Raw genomic sequence first — 23001 nt, 5'->3', positions numbered from 1 at the left:
CTGAATTACGGAGTCAGGTGTTGTTGCCAGCCATAGCTTTCCACCAGCACTGTACCATCTTCCAGTCCAACCAGGGATGTTGACCCCTGTCACAGTGCTGTCTTTTTGATGGGAGGCATTAGACCATTCTCCTTGCATGACTGGTGGCAGGAGGTTAGGAAGTGCAGCTCAGTTTCCACCTCATTCTGTGAGCAGTGTGCACATAGCCTGTCTTCTCTTGAGAGCCAGGTCTGAGAGCCAGGACTACGGCGGCCTTTCTCAAGGCTATGCTCACTGAGTCTGTACATAGTCAACGCTATCCTTAAGTTTGGGTCAGTCACAGTGGTCAGGGATTCTGCCACTGTGTACTCTCTGTTTAGGGCCAGATAGCATTCCAATTTGCTCAGTTCTTTGGTTGATTTTTTCCAGTGTGTCAAATTGTTATCATTTTGCTTTCTCATAATTTGGTTGGGTCTAAATGTGTTTGTGTCCTGGGGCTCTGTGGGGTCTGTTTGTGTTTGTGAACAGAGCCCCAGGACCAGCTGGCTGAGGGGACTCTTCTCTAGGTTAATCTCTCTGTAGGTGAGGGCTTTGTGATGGAATGTGTGGGCATCGCTTCCTTTTAGGTGGTTGTAGAATTTAACAGCTCTTTTCTGGATTTTGATAACTAGCGGGTGTCATGAAGTGACTTTCATTATTGTGATAACTATTATTTATCGAATAATTACCTACTATGTTTAATTGTTACTAGATTAAATTAATCATGTAACAATTAACTCATTAGGAATTTGGAGCACCACGGGAAATGTTGTTTAACTAGTTACCGTTTACCGAATTAACTCTAAAGATATCTAGATATCTCTTATCGTTTAACAGTGAATTATTAATCATTTACCTTATATCAGTCTCATTCTGAAAGTCGTAGACTCTTTAAGTCTGCATGAACCCGGGTCTTACTGATCATTCCGTACCACACAAATGTATTTAATTATTTATTTACTAACTAATAAAAAATGATAACACAAGATACCAACAAGTACACAGTATAAGTTTAGAAACTTAATACAATGAAAACGGGTCCCTAGCGGACTAACACAATATGACACTTGTTACAAAAGATGGCGAGTTAAAGAGCGAGAGAGAGAGAGAAAACACTTGGATACACATGGACCTACGCTCACAGTAATCCTAATACTTTGCCCTGAACTGCCGCCCATTTGGGAAGAAAAGCAATGCATGTATTTACGTGTTGGAGGTCTTTGTCATGTATCTCTGTTGGACCCAGGCCTTCGTGGGAAGGGGTCGATTGGGCCTTCTCTTTCGGATGTCCTTTTAGATGTAAGGCTCAGATTGTCCACAAGAGGTCACAATGTCCTTCTTCTTAGTTGTCTGTTTACTTTCACCCGTTACTGGAAGTGGTCTTCTTAGGACGGCTAATCAGCCGTGTCGATGATCCCCTGTGGGGTGATGAGAGCAGTGTTATAGATGATGGCTTGAAGAGAGTAACAGGATGGTCCCACTTAAATTCACCTTCTTAGATACCGTACTTAGAACAGCTACTCAGCCGTAACATTGATTGTTAGTGGAGGCAACTTTGTCCTCTTCCCCTCGTGTTAATTTTCAGGGTCGGGACCAATATGGACAAAAGCTGCAGCTTGAGGTCCGTCTAGTCTGATCTGATCATTCTTATCTCAATCTTTTATGCACTCTGGTAAAGAGGGGCATTTCCGTCATACTGACACGCTCTCTGAGCTCCCTTGGGCGTGGCTAGTTACGAGGCAAAAGTATTATCATCACTTTGATTTTGTTAGAAAGCTAAAATCACATTCCTATCTTCATGAAAACATTGTCTTCCTCCTTGATAATTTCTACCCAAGGTAAAGGATGTAGACCTGATATCCACAGTGGAAAAGCTCTTCAAGTCACAATGTTTTCCTTATAACGCCTTTATATCATTTTTTATGACATCACAAAATAGACATTCATTTTCCATATTCCATTTCTCATCATTCCCAACGTTTGGATGTTGAAATATATTGTCCCAATGTTCATTGTTGGATGTAGAAATTTTTGGGCGGCAAAAAGTCTCTGAAACAAAGGCATTCCTTTCACCATACTAGAATGACAGAGATAGATTTTCCTCCTCTCTAATTTATGGCAGTATTAAGGTGTCAAGACTGGCACAGCCCCCCCTGTGGGTAAGAGGGTCTGGTTGTTGTCGGCCATTTGCCAAGCTGATGTGAGGCCTTCGATCCTCACCCAGGGAGAGTCATGACACGGGTATAGTCCTAATTCAGCTCTGCATGCATTGTTTGGGGTTTTGCGTTGTACACAAAATATATTTTTGCAGAATTCTGCATGCAGTATCAATTGGATGTTTGTCCCATTTTGTGAATTATTGGTTGGTGAGGGGACCCCAGACCTCAGAACCATAGAGGACAATGGGTTCGAAAACTGATTTAAGTATTTTTAGCCAGATCCTAATTGGGATGTTGATTTTTATGTTCCTTTTGATGGCATAGAAGGCCCTTCTTGCCTTGTATCTTAGATCGTTTACAGCCTTGTGGAAATGACCTGTGGCATTGATGTTTAGGCCAAGGTAGGTGTCATTCTTTGTGTGCTCTAGGGCAACAGTGTCTAGATAGAATTTGCTGCTGTAGGCCCTCCCTGGTTGGGGACAGAAGCACCAGATCATCTGCAAACAGTAGACATTTGCTTTCTGAGTCCAGTAGGGTGAGGCCGGGTGCTGCAGACTGTTCTAGTGCCCTTGTCCCTGTCTCACCCCACAGCCCGGTGTGTCTATTGCCCATTATAACTGCACACTTGTTTGCGTACATTGATTTTATAATGTCATATGCTTCCCCCCCACCCCCAACACCTCATCCATCAATTTGTATAGCAGACCCTCATGCCAAATTGAGTCATTCTTATTATTGGGGTCAAATTTGTCTCCACTTTTGTGGATTGGTGTGATCAGGCCTTGGTTCCAAATATTAGGGAAGATTCCAGAGGTGAGGATAATGTTGAAGTATAGCCAATTAGAATTTGTGGTCTGTATATTTTATCATTTCATTTAGTATACCATCAACACCACAGGCCTTTTTTGGGTCGGAGGGTTTGTATTTTGTCCTGTAGCTCATCCAATGTAATTGGAGGTTCCAGTGGGTTCTGGTAGTCTTTAATAGCTGATTATACGTTTTGTAAACATTTTAGCTTTTGGTTCAATCGAAAAGGTTGGAGAAGTGATTGATCCATTTTGGATAGATAGCTCTTCGTGTTGTTGTTGGTTTGGTGTGTTCCAATTTTCCGAGAAGATATTTGATTCTATCGATTCTTCAATGACATTGAGCTGTTTTCTGACGTGCTGTTCCGTCTTTTTTCTTAGTGTATTTCTGTATTGTTTTAGTGTTTCATCACAGTGAAGTAGTAAGCTAGGGTTTTCTGGTTCTCTGTGTTTTTGGTTGGATAGGTTTCTCAATTTCTTTCTTTGATTTTTACATTCTTCATCAAACCATTTCTCATTGCTGTTAGTTGTCTTAGGTTTTCTGCGTAATTTACTTTTGATATGTTAGCTAATAGGTCAAATATATTGTTCAGGTGTCAGTGTTGATGTGGATGCGGTTGAGGAGTCAGACGCAGGACGCATAGGCTGAGTCAAACAAGACTTTACTAACTGTATTGACAATACAAAATAAAGGACCTCAAAACTAGGAGGCGAGCGACAACGCAACACAGTGCGTCACAATAAACAAAGTCCAGAGTACAGCACAGGTGACACCAACGGACAGGCGGACAATAACACACAAACTAACAAAAACAACACAGGAAACTTATAGGGCACATAATCAGACACAAACGGACACAGGTGTAACAGACAGACCAAACCAAACGAACATCGAAACATTCAACGGTGGCAGCTAGTACTCCAGGGACGACGAACGCCGAAGCCTGCCCGAGCAAGGAGGAGGAGCAGTCTCGGCAGAATTCGTGACAATACCCCCCCCCTTGACGCGCGGCTCCAGCCGTGCGCCGACCCCGGCCTCGGGGACGACCAGGAGGACGCGGAGCCGGGCGCGTGGGATGACCACGGTGGAACTCAGTCAGGAGGGATGGATCTAGGATATCCCTCCTAGGCACCCAGCACCGTTCCTCCGGGCCATACCCCTCCCACTCCACGAGATACTGGAGACCCCCCATCCGACGACTCGAGTCCAAGATGGTCCGGACCGTGTACGCCGGAGCTCCCTCGATGTCCAGTGGGGGCTGAGGGGTCTCTCCTATCTCACCTTCCTGGAGTGGACCAGCTACCACCAGCCTGAGAAGAGACACATGGAACGAGGGGTTAATATTCTTATAATCAATAGGCAGTTGTAACCTGTAACACACCTCGTTCAATCTCCTCAGGACTTTAAAAGGCCCCACAAACCGCCGACCCAGCTTCCGGCAGGGCAGGCGGAGGGGCAGGTTTCGAGTCGAGAGCCAGACTCGATCTCCCGGTGCGTACACCGGTCCCTCACTGCGGTGGCGATCGGCGCTCGCCTTCTGTCGACGGATGGCCCGCTGCAGATGGACATGTGCAGCGTTCCACGTCTCCTCCGAGTGCCGAATCCACTCATCCACCGCAGGAGCCTCGATCTGGCTCTGGTGCCATGGTGCCAGAACCGGCTGATACCCTAACACACACTGGAAAGGGGTTAGATTGGTGGAGGAGTGGCGGAGAGAGTTCTGTGCCATCTCTGCCCAGGGGATATACCTTGACCACTCCTCCGGCCGGCCCTGGCAATAGGACCTCAGAAACCTACCCACATCCTGGTTGACTCGTTCTACCTGCCCATTGATCTCTGGGTGGTAACCCGAGGTAAGGCTCACCGAGACCCCCAAGCGTTCCATGAACGCCCCCCAGACTCTGGAGGTGAACTGGGGACCTCGGTCAGACACTATATCCTCGGGAACCCCATAGTGCCGGAAGACGTGGGTAAATAGGGCCTCAGCGGTCTGTAGGGCAGTAGGGAGACCCGGCATTGGGAGGAGACGACAGGCCTTGGAAAACCGATCCACAACGACCAAAATGGTGGTATTCCCCTGGGAGGGGGGAAGGTCGGTCACAAAATCCACCGAGAGGTGGGACCATGGTCGTTGTGGAACGGGCAGGGGATGTAACTTCCCCCTGGGCAGGTGTCTAGGCGCCTTACACTGGGCGCACACCGAGCAGGAGGAGACATAAACCCTCACATCCCTAGCTAACGTTGGCCACCAGTATTTCACGCTAAGGCAGTGCACTGTCCGGCCAATACCTGGATTTCCAGAGGAGGGTGATGTATGAGCCCAATAAATAAGGCGATCACGAACCTCGAGCGGAACGTACGTCCGCCCCACAGGACACTCTGGGGGAGTAGGGTCGGTACGTAACACCCGCTCGATCTCCGCATCGACCTCCCACACCACCGGAGCCACCAATTACAAACCTCCGGTAGTAATTAGCAAAACCCAAAAACTGATGCACCTCTTTCACAGTGGTTGGAGTTTGCCAATTACGCACGGCTGACACACGGTCAACCTCTATCTTCACACCAGACGCGGACAATCGATAACCCAAAAAGGAGATGGACTCCTGGAAAAACAAGCATTTCTCTGCCTTGACATACAAGTCATGCTCCAACAGCCTCCTCAACACTCGGCGCACCAGGGCTACATGCTCGGCTCGTGTAGAAGAGTACACTAGGATGTCGTCGATGTACACTACCACACCCTGCCCATGCATGTCCCGGAAAATCTCGTCCACAAAGGATTGGAAGACTGAAGGAGCATTCATTAACCCGTATGGCATCACGAGATACTCGTAATGACCCGAGGTGGTGCTAAATGCTGTTTTCCATTCATCTCCCTCCCTAATGCGCACCAGATTGTACGCGCTCCTGAGATCCAACTTTGTGAAGAACCGCGCTCCGCGTAATGATTCAGTCATAGTCGCAATCAGCGGAAGAGGATAACTGTACTTAACCGTGATCTGATTGAGACTACGGTAATCAATACACGGGCGCAAACCCCCGTCCTTCTTCTTCACAAAGAAGAAACTCGAGGAAACCGGGGAAGTGGAGGACCGTATGTATCCCTGTTCCAAGGACTCGGCTATGTAAGTCTCCATAGCCGCTGTCTCCTCTTGAGACAGGGGATACACACGGCTCCGCGGAAGTGCCGCTCCTGTTTGGAGATCTATCGCACAATCCCCCTGTCTATGAGGTGGCAACCGTGTTGCCCTAGTCTTGCTGAACACAAGTGCTAAATCCTCATATTCAGTGGGAATGCGCATTGCGGGCACTTGGTTCGGACTCTCCACCGAGGTCGCCCCTACGGAAACACCTAGACATCTCCCTACACACTGGGCAGACCACTCCATAAGAGCCCTCTGTTGCCACGCAATGGTAGGATCATGGGTGCTTAACCAGGGAAGCCCCAGCACCACGGGATACGCAGGAGAGTCGAACAGATAAAACTGAATGATCTCCTCATGACCCCCCTGCGTAGTCATCTTAAGTGGTGCTGTGACTTCTCTAATCAACCCCGACCCCAGCGGCCGGCTGTCTAGGGCATGGACAGGGAAGGGGGCTTCCACCGGCCGAAGGGGAATTCCTAACCTAGAACAAAATTCACGATCAACAAAATTCCCAGCTGCGCCTGAATCTACTAGCGCCTTATGCTGGGAATGAGGTGCCACCTGTGGAAATCTCACAGGTATACACAGGTGACCAACAGAGAGCTCTGGGTAAGTGGGGCGCCTACTTACCTGAAATGACTTCCCAGTGCGTGACCTGTTGTCCCCTCTCCCAGGAGACCCTCCCCAGCACCTAGCCGCAGTGTGCCCTCCACGGCCACAGTTGGTGCAGGGGACGGCCCCCCTCGGGTTCTCTCTCCTCCTCTCCCTAGCGCCAGCACCCCCGAGCTCCATGGGAATCGGCTCGGAGGTGCTGGAGGATGGAATGGGCGACCCCCATACGGGACGTCCGCGGGTAGCCAGCAGGGTGTCGAGACGGATGGACGGTTCCCCTCTCCACTGGGGTTCTCTGCCTCTAACCCTGTTGCAGGGGCTGAGTCACTGGCTTGCTGGTGCTCTTTCATGCCGTCCCTGGGAGGGGTGCGTCACTTGAGTGGGTTGAGTTACTGACGTGATCTTCCTGTCTGGGTTGGCGCCCCCCCCTTGGTTTATGCTGTGGTGGAGACCTCTGTGGGCTATACTCGGCCTTGTCTCAGGATTGTAAGTTGGTGGTTGGGGATATCCCTCTAGTGGTGCGGGGGCTGTGCTTTGGCGGAGTGGGTGGGGTTATATCCTTCCTGTTTGGCCCTGTCCGGGGTTTCTTCGGATGGGGCCACAGTGTCTCCGGACCGCTCCTGTCTCAGCCTCCAGTATTTATGCTGCAGTAGTTTATGTGTCGGGGGGCTGGGGTTAGTTGGTTATACCTGGAGTACTTCTCCTGTCTTATCCAGTGTCCTGTGTGAATTTAAGTATGCTCTCTCTAATTCTCTCGTTCTCTCTTTCTCTCTGAGAACCTGAGCCCTAGGACCATACGTCAGGACTACCGGGCATGATGACACCTTGCTGTCCCCAGTCCGCCTGGCCTTGCTGCTATTCCAGTTTCAACTGTTCTGCCTGCGGTTATGGAACCCCTACCTGTCCCAGACCTGCTGTTTTCAACTCTTAATGATCGGCTATGAAAAGCCAACTGAGATTTATTCCTGATTATTATTTGACCATGCTTGTCACTTATGAACATTTTTGAACATCTTGGCATGGTTCTGTTATAATCTCCACCCGGCACAGCCAGAAGAGGACTGGCCACCCCTCATAGCCTGGTTCCTCTCTAGGTTTCTTCCTAGGCTTTCGCCTTTCTAGGGAGTTTTTCCTAGCCACCGTGCTTCTACACCTGCATTACTAGCTGTTTGGGGTTTTAGGCTGGGTTTCTGTACAGCACTTCGAGATATTAGCTGATGTAAGAAGGGCTATATAAAATAAAATTGATTGATTGATTGATTGATTGATGTCCACCAACTGGTCGAAAGATAGGTTGGTGTCCCTGCAGGCCAGCTCACGACGAACGTCCTCTCGTAGGCTGCATCGATAGTGGTCGATGAGGGCCCTCTCATTCCACCCCGCATCTGCCGCTAGAGTCCGGAACTCCAGGGCGAACTCCTGTGCACTCCTCTTCCCCTGTCGGAGGTGGAACAGACGCTCCCCCGCCGCCTTCCCCTCAGGTGGATGATCGAACACTGCCCTGAAGCGGCGGGAGAACTCCGCGTAGGTGATGGTGGCGGCGTCTATTCCCCTCCATTCGGCGTTGGCCCACTCCAACGCCTTGCCGGAGAGACAGGAGATTAGGGCGGAGACGCTCTCGTATCCCGAGGGCGCCGGGTGTATGGTGGCCAGGTAGAGTTCCACCTGCAGGAGGAACCCCTGACACCCGGCTGCGGTACCATCATATGCCCTCGGGAGCGAGAGCCGAATGCCACTGGGTTCCGGTGCTGGGAGAGGAGGACTGGCCGTTGGTGATGGGATGGTGTGAGAAGGCGTGGGCACCTCTCCAGTCACCAACCGGCGCAGAGTGTTGGACACCTCGTTCATGGCGGCCCCAAGTTGCCGGATCATGGTGTCTTGGTTGCTGATCCGATCCTCCAGCGACTTGGGTGCCGCCGCTGCTCCTGCTGACTCCATACTGGTGTGTTATTCTGTCAGTGTTGATGTGGATGCGGTTGAGGAGTCAGACGCAGGACGCATAGGCTGAGTCAAACAAGACTTTACTAACTGTATTGACAATACAAAATAAAGGACCTCAAAACTAGGAGGCGAGCGACAACGCAACACAGTGCGTCACAATAAACAAAGTCCAGAGTACAGCACAGGTGACACCAACGGACAGGCGGACAATAACACACAAACTAACGAAAACAACACAGGAAACTTATAGGGCACATAATCAGACACAAACGGACACAGGTGTAACAGACAGACCAAACCAAACGAACATCAAAACATTCAACAGTGGCAGCTAGTACTCCGGGGACGACGAACGCCGAAGCCTGCCCGAGCAAGGAGGAGGAGCAGCCTCGGCAGAATTCGTGACATCAGGCTTCCTACTGCTAAGTTAAAACTTTCACTATTGCAGGAAAACATTTTGTCCAGGAAGTTGTCTAGGAGGGATTGGATTTGTTGTTGGCCACTACCTTCCTTCCATCTATAGCATTTCTTAATAGTATACAGTTTGTTTGGCTTCAATGCCTCATGGTTGACTATTGCTCTGTTCAAGTAGATTGTGATGTTGCTGGGATCTGATAGTGGTATCAGTGGGCTGACTGTGAACACTCTGAGAGACTCTGGGTTAAGGTTGGTGATAAAGTAGTCTGCAGTACTACTGCCAAGAGATGAGCTATAGGTGTACCTACCATAGGAGTCCCGTCGAAGCCTACCATTGATTATGTAAACTGAACAAAAATATAAACGCAACATGTAAAGCGTTGGTCCCGTGTATCATGAGCTGAAATAAAAGATCCCAGATATTTTACATCTGATTTCTCAGATTTTGTGCACAAATTTGTTTACATCCCTGTTAGTGAGCATTTCTCCTTTGCCAAGATAATCCATCCACCTGCCATGTGTGGCATATCAAGAAGCTGATTAAAAAGCAGGATCATTACACAGGTGCACCTTGTGCTGGGGACAATAAAAGGCCACTCTAAAATGTGCAGTTTTGACACACAACACAATGCCACAGATGTCTCAAGTTTTGAGGGAGTGTGAAATTGGCATGCTGACTGCAGGAATGTCCACCAGAGCTGTTGCCAGAGAATTTAATGTTAATTTCTCTACCATAATCCTCCAATGTCGTTTTAGAGAATTTAGCAGTACGTCCAACCAGCCTCACAACCGAAGACCACATGTAACCACGCCAGCCCAGGACCTCCACATCTGGCTTCTTCACCTGCGGGATCGTCTGAGACCAGCCATCCGGACAGCTGATAAAACTGTTGGTTTGCACAACAGAAGAATTTCTGCACAAACTGTCAGAAACCATCTCAGGGAAGCTCATCTGCGTGCTTGTTGACCTCATCAGGGTCTTAACCTGACTGTAGTTTGGAGACGTAACCGACTTCAGTGGTCAAATGCTCACCTTCGATGGCCACTGGCATGCTGGAGAAGTGTACTCTACACGGATGACTCCCGGTTTCAACTGGCGTCGTGTGGGCGAGCAGTTTGCTGATGTCAACGTTGTGAACAGTGACGCATGGTGGCAGTGGGGTTATGGTATGGGCAGGCATAAGCTACAGACAACGAACACAATTGCATTTTATCGATGGCAATTTCAATGTGCAGAGATATTGTGACGAGATCCTGAGGCCCATTGTCGTGCCATTTATCCGCCGCCATCACCTCATGTTTCAGCAAGGATCTGTACACAATTCCTGGAAGCTGAAAATGTCCCAGTTCTTCCATGGCCTGCATACTCACCAGACATGTCACCCATTGAGCATGTTTGGGATGCTCTGGATCGACGTGTACGACAGCGTGTTCCAATTCCCGCAAATATCCAGCAACTTCGCACAGCCATTGAAGAGGAGTAGGACAACATTCCACAGGCCACAATCAACAGCCTGATCAAGAAGGAGATGTGTTGCGCTGCATGAGGCAAATGGTGGTCACACCAGATACTGACTGGTTTCCTGATCCACGGCCCTACCTTTTTTTAAAAAGGTATCTGTGACCAACATATGCATATCTGTAATCCCAGTCATGTGAAATCCATAGATTAGGGCCTAATTTATTTATTTCAATTATTGACTGATTTCCTTATATGAACTGTAACTCAGTAAAAACTTAGAAATTGTTGCATGTTGCATTTACATTTTTGTTCAGTGTACATACCCAGCGTGCGACAGAGATGCAGGAGTTGTGACCCGTTTTTGTTGGTTATGTTGTCGTAGTTGTGTCTAGAGGGGCATATAGGGGAGGGAATCCTGTCACCTCCTAGTAGGTGTTTGTCCCCCTGTGTGCTGAGGGTGTCAGGTTCTTGACCAGTTCTGGCATTTAGGTCACCACAGACTAGTACATGTCCCTGGGCCTGGAAAAGATTGATCCCCCCTCCAGGATGGAGAAGCTGTCTTCATTAAAGTATGGGGATTCTAGTGGGGGGATATAGGTAACAAACAGGAGGACATTTTTTTATGTTGAGATCATTTTCTTTTGAAGTTCTAGCCAAATGTAAAATGTTCCTGTTTTGATTAATTAATAGAGTGAGTTAGGTCTGCTCTATACCAAATTAGCATATCCCCTGAGTCCCTTCCATGTTTCACACCTAGTAGTTTGGTGGATGTGACTACAAGCTCTCTGTAACCTAGAGGGCAACCCGTGGGTCCATCTCCTCTATACCATGTTTCTTGTAGGATGACAATGTCTGTATTTCAAATGTATTTGATGAAGTCCAGGTTCCTGCTCTTTAGGCCAAAGGCAGATGACCTCAGGCCTTGGATATTCCAGGATGAGATAGTGAAGGTGTTCTCTCTCTCTCTCTCTCTCTCTCTCTCTCTCTCTCTCTCTCTCTCTCTCTCTCCCCTCTCTCTGTCTCTCTCTCTCTCTCTCTCTCTCTCCCTCTCTCTCTGTCTCTCTCTCTCTCTCTCTCTCTCTCTCTCTCTCCCTCTCTCTCTCTCTCTCTCTCTCTCTCTCTCTCTCTCTCTCTCTCTCTCTCTCTCTCTCTCTCTCTCTCTCTCTCTCTCTCTCCCTCTCTCCCTCTCTCCCTCTCTCTCTCTCTCCCTCTCTCTCTCTCCCTTTCTCTCTCTCTCTCTCTCTCTCTCTCTCTCTCTCTCTCTCTCTCTCTCTCTCTCTCTCTCTCTCTCTCTCTCTCTCTCTCTCTCTCTCTCTCTCTCTCTCTCTCTCGCTCTCTCTCTCTCTCTCTCTCTCTCTCTCTCTCTCTCTCTCTCTCTCTCTCTCTCTCTCTCTCTCTCTCTCTCTCTCTCTCTCTCTCTCTCTCTCTCTCTCTCTCTCTCTCTCTCTCTCTCTCTCTCTCTCTCTCTGTCTCTGTCTCTCTCCCTCTACCCAGGACTGGTACCCTGGAGCCAGGTGACAAGCTTCTGGCCATAGACAACATCAGACTGGAGACCTGTTCCATGGAAGATGCCTGTCAGATCCTACAACAGGCAGAGGACCTGGTCAAGCTCAAGATCCGCAAGGACGAGGACAACTCTGGTGAGCCTGCTGGGAGCCTGGCTGGGAGGCAGTTAGGAAGTAGTGTATGTAGCAGGAGTAGGGTATATAGAGAAGACATATATAAATAGTGATGAATCAATCAATCAGACCCCAAAGAATAAACGGAAGCAGATGCAGTGGCAAGGAAAAACTCATTGAGTACCAGGCTTCACCACAAGGTGGCAGTATTGTCTACAACTATCCACAACCATTTTCTTCTTCTACTGACACAATCGTGATTCAACAGTTATCACCCACCAGTATTGCAGTGTTTTAGACCCACAAATGGCATGATTAAATACTAGTGACCTATAGTGTTATATAGTTCATACTCTCTACCAAATATCAGATGCAGCTCTATAAATAGCAGATAGGTTTAATCAGATGCAGCTCTATAAATAGCGGATAGGTATATATCTTTGCTGTCTGATGTGAAAGCATAGAAGCATTTCCTAAGTCCTGACTCAGTTATCTTCCTCTCCTCTGTTTGCCTCCCAACATTTTCTTTCCCTCCTTACATTTTCTCTCCATTGGTGGGATCTGCAGACATGTTTCACACATGACCTATTTCTGAGAATAAAGCCATCACGGTCATGATAAATGGGCAATTTTAATTTCGTCTATGCATTTCTTATACTGTGTGGAGGATGAACAGCCCATCCTTCAGCCGTTATTGAAATATTATGCCTTTCTGCCTGTGAATTTTGGATTTTTGAGTATGTTTAGGGAGCTGTGTGATTCTCTCTGCTTTAAAGTGTAGCTATGCCCTGAAGCAATCCTCTCCTCTCTCTCTCTCTCTCTCTCTCTCTCTCTCTCTCTCTCTCTCTCTCTCTCTCTTTCTCTTTCTCTCTCTTTCTCTCTCTCCCTCTCTCTGTATCTCTCTCTCCTTCCTTTTTCATCTCTCTCTCTGTCTCTCACGCTCTTTCTCTCTGATTTTCTGTTGCTTTAGTCTACAGTATTTACTGTATACCCTGAACTCCCCCCCCCCCTCTCTAACAGTCTCTCCTCCCTCCCTCTCCTCCCTCCCTCTCCCTCTCTCTTACCTCCCCCCTAGATGAACAGGAGACGTCTGGTTCGATCATCTATACGGTGGAGCTGAAGAGATACGGAGGCCCGCTGGGCATCACCATCTCAGGCACAGAGGAGCCCTTTGACCCCATCGTTATATCTGGCCTCACCAAGAGGGGCCTGGCTGAGAGGTGAGACAACCTTGGGGCATCGGGGGGCAGGACAGGGTACAGGGGCAGGGGGGACAGAGGAGACGGGGGGGACAGAAGGACAAAGGGACATGGGACAGCATATCATCTCCAGCCTCACCAAGCGGGCCTGTCTGAGAGACCCAGCGGACCCTGGGATCTTGCTTCCCTTGCCCCACAAAGGCACCTGACTGTGGGGCTAGAGTCAACCTGTCCGCCCCTGCCGACCTTGGTGTTCTCGAGACCTTCTTCTCAACTGCATTTTCAGAAAGGGGTCGAGTAGGAAGGCCTTTAGGAATCAAGGAAATACTATTTGTGAAAGAGACCCAGGGTCGGCAAGGGCCAACTCTAGCCCCACGGTCAGCCCTCTCTACCCTATGGAGTCCTCCCTCCTTCTCTCTCCCACCACATCCCCTCTCTCCCTCACACTCTCTCTCTCTCCCCCCTCTGTCCCCCCTCTCTCCCACGCAGCCTGAGAGCCAGAGTTCACAACCTCTCCTCTTTTAATAGATTGACATGGATTTAACTTTAACGGCCAACCTTGTACAGCAGACAACATGATGAGGCTTCTGGTCTCCCACCGACCACAGTGTGTGTGTGTGTGTGCGTGCGTACAACACATGACCTATGTACTCCTCTAGCTTGTGAACTAAAGAAAGCCTTTCAGTCTCCATGAGAAACAATCTGATTCTCTTCTACACTTCTTCTAGCATTCTGTTCTCATACAGACTATCAGTCACAGACCTGGGTTCAACTATGATTTGAAATCTATTAGCGTTTGCCTGGAGTGCCAGATGTTTGTTTTTTCTTCAGTTTTGTCACTATTCTATTGGTTCCATTGCAACAGACAATCTCAAATAAGCCCTTATAAAGTATTTGAAATGATTTCAAATATTATTTGAACCCAGGTCAACACCAATCCCATACCGCTAGCCTATGTACATTTTAATCAACATGCAATTAAGTCTATTTATACTATATTTAAGCCCTGTGTCCTGTTTTCTGTGTAGACCTGGGTTCAAATAGTATTTTGAAATCTTTCATACTTTAGCTGCACTTGATTGAGCTTTTCTGGTGCAATGTAACCGATGGAATAGTCCCAAAAGTGCAAACACCATCTGTCCTGAATCAAACACTCTAAGTATTTGACAGAAAACAAATACTTATTTAACTCAGATCTGTTTTCCGAGGGCTATGTTTGTAGCATCAACAGAGTAGAGGCTCTATCGTATTGCTTCGTCAGTGATCACAATAAAGACAGACAGACAGACAGACAGACAGAGACAGACAGACAGACAGACAGACAGACAGACAGATAGAGAGACAAAAAAAGGCTTATCATTGCTTGACCTCGGTCATGGTCGCTGTTCCTGCAGCTTGTGACTCATTGGCATACGCTCATATCCTGACTCAGACGTTTGTGTATATCTAACCAGATAAGGGAATCTGTTTTCATTCCTACCAAAGTGGGACTTTTGGGTCAACCTAACGGGCAGACCTATTCTGCATTTTTACTGCTGTTTATATAAACAACTAATGTTTTTAAACTGGTTCTCTTTTAGTAAAGGGATTGTACCTATGTAAATAATTGATTATATGAGATCATTAGATATGTTGGATGGGTTAAACAGGTGTCATGACAAATCATCACGATCCATCTTATAGGCACTATTATATTGCATTACTGCCATCTGGTATCAAATAAATCCTCTCTCATTTAGCATCTCCATTAAGTAGGGCCTGGAGTTTTTTGTCACAAAGTATTTCCTGACTAGAGATTTTCCTGGTCAGGTCACGTGATCATGAAAAACTCCTGGCTGGCCACACTTAAGCTATTTGTCAACATTCCAGGACCCATAATCATATATACTGATCTAGAATCAGGTCCCCCTGTCTATATAATCTTATTCATTATGATCTAAAAGACAAAACTGATCCTGGATCAGCTCTCCTACTCTGAGACCCTGACACATACGGCACCAGAGATCCTACATTTAACCTGTCATCTTCCCTGTAGGACCGGAGCCATCCATGTGGGAGATCGTATCCTGGCCATCAACAGTGTCAGTCTGAAGGGAAAGCCGCTCAGCGAGGCCATTCACCTACTGCAGGTGGCCGGGGAGACAGTCACACTCAAGATCAAGAAACAGGTCGACAGTACGTGTTCAGAAAATCAATCAATCAAGTGTATTATTAACAAAGCCGTTTTTTATATCAGCAGCTGTCACAAAGTGCTTTTACATTAACCCAACCTAGACCCCAAAGAGCAAGCAGGAAGACTCTAGTCTTCATCGTTGCTGATGAAACAGATATTACTGTAGAGGTGGAAGGTAAGGTAAGGTAATGGCGGAAGGTCGCCTATTGTTTAGAGGGTTGGGCCAGTAACCGAAAGGTCGCTGGTTTAAATAAGGTGAGCAAGGCACTTACCTCTAATTGGCTCCAGGGGGCGCTGTACTATTATGGCTGACACTGTAAAACAACACATTTCACTGCACCTATGTGGGGTTATGTGACAATAAAACATTTTTTTTTTTTTTTGTATTATTATTATTTTTGATTTGCCAATATGTTTCGGCCTTCCTCAGGTGTCAGCCTGCACCTAATCAAAAGGCGACTATCTCCCAGAAGCTTGGCTGGGGCATAAAACCTGTGAAGTCAGACAATAAAAGGTGTTATTGATCCCGCTCTCAAAAAGATGTTGCGTAAAAGCTTACTTCATTTGTTAACATGTTTTATTATTTTCACTGCATCAGGGATAGCGTACACAGACGTTTCGGCTTTGCAGCCTTCTTCAGTGCGTAGGTACACATCGTCTTCATTCAGAACAGCATTCGTAGGGAACAGCAGGTGCTTCTAATCAGGGTTGCCACTCATCTGCCAATCAGGGATGTGTCTTCTCTGGTCTACCTGGATACAAGTTACAATCACAAAGAAATACAGAATTATAGGGTATGGGAGCGGGCACGAAGGGTAGTTGAGGGCATCAGGCGTGAACCATTCATGAATCAATTGCCTTGGGTGTCTGCTCACTTGGATACATCATCTCAATTCATGAGATAGCTTACCACAAACGACATCAGACTCAGCAGTTTATAAATATGTGGGGTTAACTCATAAATGAAATGCTGTTTTGAATTAAAAAGATGTGTAGCTACACACTGAAGAAGGCTGCAAAGCCGAAACGTCTGTGTACGCTATCCCTGATGCAGTGAAAATAACCATTTTAAAGTCAGCTTTATGCTAAATCTTTTTGTGCGCGGACCAAATGTTTCCCTTTCTCATGGACATCAAGGGAGCCGCTAGCGAAATACCAGTACCCACCATCTTAGAAGTACTGTATTCTTTACCTTGCCAGGACTGTACGGTCTTACATTTGCATAGTAGGAGACCTACACCCTCAGGGGGTAAACAGTTTGAGGACAGACATCTGAGACGTAACAAGCCAGTTGTAGTTTGACATTTAAACAAACTGACAAAGACATAAATCCAGGCAGGGTTGGTGAATTTGATATAGCTGGCTAGCTGAGTGATGCTGTAGCCAGCAAGCTGAGTGCTGCTGTAGCTGGCTAGCTGAGTGCTGCTGTAGCTGGCTAGCTGAGTGATGCTGTAGCTGGCTGGCTAGCTGAGTAAAGCTGTAGCCGGCTAGCTGTGTGTTGCTATAGCCGGCTAGCTGAGCGTTGCTATAGCTGGCTACCTGAGCGTTGCTATAGCTGGCTAGCTGAGCGACGATATAGCTGGCTAGCTGAGTGTTGCTATAGCTGGCTAACTAAGTGTTGCTATAGCTGGCTAACTGAGTGTTGCTATTGCTGGCTAGCTGAGTGCTGCTATAGCTGGCTAGCTGAGTGGTGCTGTAGCTGGCTAGCTGAGTGTTGCTATTGCTGGCTAGCTGAGTGCTGCTATAGCTGGCTAGCTGAGTGTTGCTATTGCTGGCTAGCTGAGTGTTGCTATAGCTGGCTAGCTGAGTGCTGCTGGCACCCACTGAGGCTGTGCAGCTCTGGCTTCTTCAGAACAATGAGGCCTCTGCCTCCTCTGTCCAGGCTTCAATACAGTCCGACAGATACATACTGTTAGCTGTCTTAGAGAATCCCCAAACAGCTCATCTTTCTAATTCATGTGCTATGAGGTCTATGTGGTTCTGAGGTTTTCCTCCCCATAAAACCAGACAATAATCTTAATGGACAATGAAGAAGAAAAAAACGGAACTTCCTTTGTTTTTTGAGGCTTGGTCACTTTGATCATTTCTCGGATGACCTGCACTGTGTTTACATAAAGTTATCCGCTCTGAAATTAGTATGATGTATGATCACATTAAAATGTTTCCATGGACAAAGAGTTAAGGCTGTAACGCTGTCATCTGGTGTAAATCAGATGTAGTTTATGACATGCTGATTATTTGTCATTACATTATAAGGAACCACAGTCACAGATGGAATGTTTTTTTATAGAAATAAACTGTGTGGCTGAGTAGGGTACAGTGGTTGTTGTTGTGGTTGTGCAATGTTTGTGCAATGGTGTTGTTGTGACATTGGCCCCTGACAAATAAACAAATAGACAACAGCATACATTTTCCAGGCGCAGCTAGGTCAAATACATGTCTCAGATACTTTCCAATACATGAGCTGCACTGGATTTAGTACAGTGAAACCAATGGAATAATCTGAAACGTGCCAAAAAACACGCCAAGCTAAATCTAATTCAAGAGCACCTCGAGTACTCTCACATATTTCAGATTCATAATGTACTGTGTATTTGAAAGTATTTGACATAGGACCAAGGTCTGGTATTTTCCTCCCACCCTTGGACAGACATGTGAGAACGTTGTTTAAGCTTTTAGATGTATCAATCGGCACCCTATTCCCTGTATAGTGCCTTACTGTTGACCAGAGCTAGGGCTACAATGGGAGGGTATATTACTGGACACTTCTAAGTTTACCAGTAAACTACCAGAATTTTGTTACTTTCAGGTTTTTATTTTATAAGATGACATCTATTGGCCTTTTTGGGTACTTCAGATTATTAAAAAGGTGTCTATAATTATCTCTGGCTCTCTGTGTGGCCTTATCACATGTAAAATATAAAAAATAGGAAGATTTATGAATGACAAAGCTGTAAAACATTATCTTAAATACAAAACACCATGGGTGTTTAATATGAGGGTTTCAGCATGAAAAAGCTTCTATATATTTATTTTACAATTATTTATTTTACTAAGTCAATATCAAATCTAATCTAATTGTATTTGTCACATGTTTCTCAAACAACAGGTGTAGACTAACAGTGAAATGCTTACTTACGGGCCCCTTCCCAACAACGCAGAGAGAAACATAGAAAAATTATAGAAACAAATAATAACACAAGGAATAAATACACAATGAGTGACGATAACTTGGTTATAAACACGGGGTACCAGTACCGAGTCGATATTTGCAGGGGCATGAGGTAGTTGAGGTAGATTTGTACGTATACAGTAGGTAAAGTGACTAGGCAATAGGATAGATAATACGCGGGATCAGCGGCGAATGTGACGAGTCAAAAGAGTTAGTGCAAAAGGGGGGTTTAATGCAGATAGTCTGAGTAGCTATTTAATTTACATTTTAGCAGTCTTATGGCTTGGGGGTAGAAGCTGTTCAGGGTTCTGTTGGTTGCAGACTTTGATGCATCGTTACAGCTTGCCGTGCGGGAGCAGAGAGAACAGTCTATGGCTTGAGTGGCTGGAGTCTTAGAAAATATTCTTCTGACACCGCCTGGTATAGAGGTCCTGGATGGCAGGAAGCTCGGCCCCAGTGTTGTACTGGGCCGTACACTCTACCCTCTGTAGTGCCTTGCGGTCAGATGCCAAGCAGTTGCCATACCAAGCTGTGATGCGGCCATTCAAGATGCTCTCAATGGTGCAGCTGTAGAACTTTATGAGGATCTGAGGGCCCATGCCAAATCTTTCCAGCCTCTTGCGGGGGGGGGGATGTGTGGTCCATGTTGGTGTGTGTGGTCCATATTAATTCCTTAGTTATGTGGACACCAAGGAACTTGAAGCTCTCGACCCGCTCCACTTCAGCCCCGCCGATGTGGATGGGGGTGTGCTCGGCCCTCCATTTCCTGTAGTCCACGATCTGCTCCTTTGTCTTGCTGATGTTGAGGAAGAGGTTGTTGTCCTGGCACCACACTGCCAGGTCACTGACCTCCCTATAGGCCAGGGTTCTTCAATTCCGGTCCTGGAGGGCCGAAACACTTCTGTTTTTTATTTCTACCTGGTAGTTAATTGCACGCACCTGGTGTCCCAGGTCTGAATTAGCCCCTGATTAGAAGGAGAGGATGAAAAACAGAGGTGTTTCGGCCCTCCAGGACCGGAATTGAAGAACCCTGCTATAGGCTGTCTCATCGTCGTCTGTGATCAGGCCTACCACATTCGTGTCGTCAGCAAACTTAATGATGGCGTTGGAGTCGTGCTTGGCCACTCAGTCCTGGGTGTACAGGGATTAGAGGAGGGGACTAAGCACGCACCCCTGAGGGGCCCCGAACGTGGCGGATGTGTTGTTGCTACCCTCATCACCTGGGGGCGGCCCGTCAGGATGTCCAGGATCCAATTAACAGAGGGAGGTGTTCAGTCCCAGGATACTGAGCTTAGTGATGAGCTTGGATGGCACTATGGTGTTGAACGCTGAGCTGTAGTCAATGAATAGCATTTTCACGTAGGTGTTCCTCTTGTCCAGGTGGGAGAGGGCAGTGTGGAGTGCAATAGAGATTGCCTCCTCTGTGTCTGGGATGATGGTGTTGATGTGAGCCATGACCAGCCTTTCAAAGCATTTCATGGCTACATATGTGAGTACTACGGTGCGATAGTCATTTAGATTGCTTACCTTGGCGTTCTTGGCACATTGGCTATGGTGGTCTGCTTGAAACATACTGACTGGGTCAGGGAGAGGTTCAAGTTCGAGTTTATTATACAAAACATCATTACATAACAGTACGAAATGAGATGCTCTTTACATGATGAGGACCACTCTGAAATATATACAGTATATATTAAATACATGTACATAAAAACACAGTAGTCATCTAAAAAGTGATTTCACTGGGCAGAGAATTTTTAAGAATTTAAGAAATGACCACAGGTACACTACAGAGTCAGCCTGTACGCTGTAGGCAGAAAGTTCAATTGGTGTCTTTTTGTGCTTCTGATTGGCTGTGGTTTGGTTTTGTGGTCAGAGCCTAGAGAAATGGGTGGGTCCCCTCCTTCAGTAGCCGAGTGAACTCACGTCTTGTGGCCTCGTCTCTTCTTGCCTCCAGGCTGGGGAATGTGTCATAGGGTATTCAGATAAAACGGTAGCATCTTCTCTGAAGGCTTTCCATGTCTTTCATCAGGAGCTTTGGGAGACCTGCCCAAACAGGTGAAGCATATTCCAGGATAGGTGAGCATATTCCAGGACAGGTGAAGCATATTCCAGGACAAGTGAAGCATATTCCAGGACAAGTGAAGCATATTCCAGGACAGGTGAAGCATATTCCAGGACAGGTGGGCATATTCCAGGACAGGTGAGCATATTCCAGGACAGGTGAAGCACATTCCAGGACAGGTGAAGCATATTCCAGGACAGGTGAAGCATATTCCAAGACAGGTGAAGTATATTCCAGGACAGGTAAATGTCATAAATGATATGTGTGGGTCAGAACATCTGAAGACCAGCGCTCAGGTAGTAGCTTCTTGGTTGGGCCCTCTTCAGCATGTATCTGACCTGGGCATCCCATGAGAGGTCATAGGAGAGCTGCACCCAGAGGAGCTTAAAGGTGTCCACACGTTCCACTGCCTTGCCGTCAATCTGTTTTGAGGCTTCCTGAGGCTAATAACCATGTCTTTGGTTTTTCAGTGCATTGGCTGTGAGGCAGTATGTCTGACCCCATGCTGTGACTGTTTTCCCCGGCAGCTTGCATCCATCTGGCCTGGTAGACTGCCCATTAGATGTTCAGAAAGGGTCTTATCGTCTGCATACCTGATGGGTTCAACACCAGATGGCATCAGGTTTGTCTTGTGAGTTCATGCAGAGAACAAACAGGAGTGGGGATAGGACTCTGCCTTGGGGGACCCCAGCCTGTACTGACTGCCTCACTTAACTTTTTGCTGTCATTCCCTGAAGATGCAGTAGCTGTGGATTGAGAGCCAGATGTGGTTCGAAGTTCCTAGTCTGCTTAGAGAGTGTAGAAGTTTTCCATGGTAGATAGTGTCAAAATCAAATCCAATTTTATTGGTCACATACACATATTTAGCAGATGATATTGCGGATGTAGCGAAATGCTAGTGTCAAAGGCCCGTGTGAAGGACGCTGCTGGAACATATGCAGAGTTTACCTTTTCGCTTTTTACTTTAATTGCTCTTTGATCTGGCTTTGGAATTTAGCGATTTTACCTGCGTCTTGGTTTTGTCTTCGCCCAACGTTTTTCGTTTAGCTTTTTCGCTCCGGACGCTTCATCTGCTCCACCACACACCTGAACGCCTCCTCTCCTACTCAGCCTCCCGACAAAAGCTTCTCCCAAGCGGTGTGACACCTACTCCCGTTGCCTGCTGCACTGCTTCTTGGATCCCACCCGGCGATCTGCTCCCCGTCTGCCCTGGCCTGTCTCCCCCTGTCTCCCCCCGTCTCCCCCCGTATCCCCCCGTCTCCCCCCGTCTCCCCCGTCTCCCCCCGTCTTCCCCCGTCTCCCCCCGTCTCCCCCTGTCTCCCCCTGTTCTGGTACAGGTACCCCCGCCACGCTCCCCCCCCTCTCTCCCGAGCATTCGCTCGCCTCTAGCACACACTCACACACTCACACACATACACACGCCGCAGACTTTGGACTGATCTGAATTTTTATGTAGGCTAATTAACTTGTGAATCGTATTATGTGAGCTTTACTCAGAAACGCTTAAATTAACTAGCATAGGCCTACTATTTATTTATTTATTTTATTTTATTAAATTTTTATAGCCTACTGGACTCATAGAGAGTTATTCTCTCACGTTATTTTGTTGGGGGCGACTGACTCTTTGAACTTTAAACAAGACGTTTTACTTTTTGCTCCATAACTCCTGTGTGCTCTGTTGATTATGTACTTGCTTGTTTACCCGACCGTGGGACAGACAATGTTTGTTCCCTCGCTCGCTCGCGACTCTGACTCTCTATTGGTTACACGGTCTCTTGGCCTCCCATCCTATTCTAACCCCCTCTCGCCGGCTTTGTATTCTTGTTACCTGATGAAATTGCTGTACAATATGATCTTGTTGCCATCTGATGCACATTCAAATGTCATACAAAATCAACACTGCAAAGCTCTCCCTCTCCTCTGCCGTGCCCTGATTGTATTACTGCTGATGATATCTGGAAATGTGCATGTACACCCTGGCCCGTCTACTGTTGCTATAGTATAGTGCATCTACTACAAAACCATGGTGCTTGCCTACGGAGCTGTGAGGGGAATGGCACCTCCTTACCTTCAGGCTCTGATCAGACCCTACACCCAAACGAGGGCACTACGTTCATCCACCTCTGGCCTGCACCAATTTGTAAGTCGCTCTGGATAAGAGCGTCTGCTAAATTACATAAATGGAAAATGTAATAGTACAGCCTGGCC

The 23001-nt window shown here is 47.2% G+C and overlaps 1 protein-coding gene across 1 annotated transcript in view; it reads left to right on the top strand.

The window, feature by feature from the left end:
• Positions 1–23001, top strand: part of LOC121578813 (glutamate receptor-interacting protein 2-like) — a 189980-nt gene that overhangs the window by 126732 nt on the left and 40247 nt on the right. Inside the window, exons 16-18 of the mRNA XM_045224103.1 lie at positions 12060–12205; positions 13260–13404; positions 15419–15558. Of these exons, the coding sequence (XP_045080038.1) occupies positions 12060–12205; positions 13260–13404; positions 15419–15558 (431 nt within the window). The remainder of the gene's footprint in view (positions 1–12059; positions 12206–13259; positions 13405–15418; positions 15559–23001) is intronic.

Source organism: Coregonus clupeaformis, chromosome 12 (assembly GCF_020615455.1).
Source record: "Coregonus clupeaformis isolate EN_2021a chromosome 12, ASM2061545v1, whole genome shotgun sequence".
Taxonomy (NCBI): Eukaryota; Metazoa; Chordata; class Actinopteri; order Salmoniformes; family Salmonidae; genus Coregonus; species Coregonus clupeaformis.
Note: the sequence above shows the minus strand (reverse complement) of the source record. Positions and strands in the feature narration are given on the sequence as shown.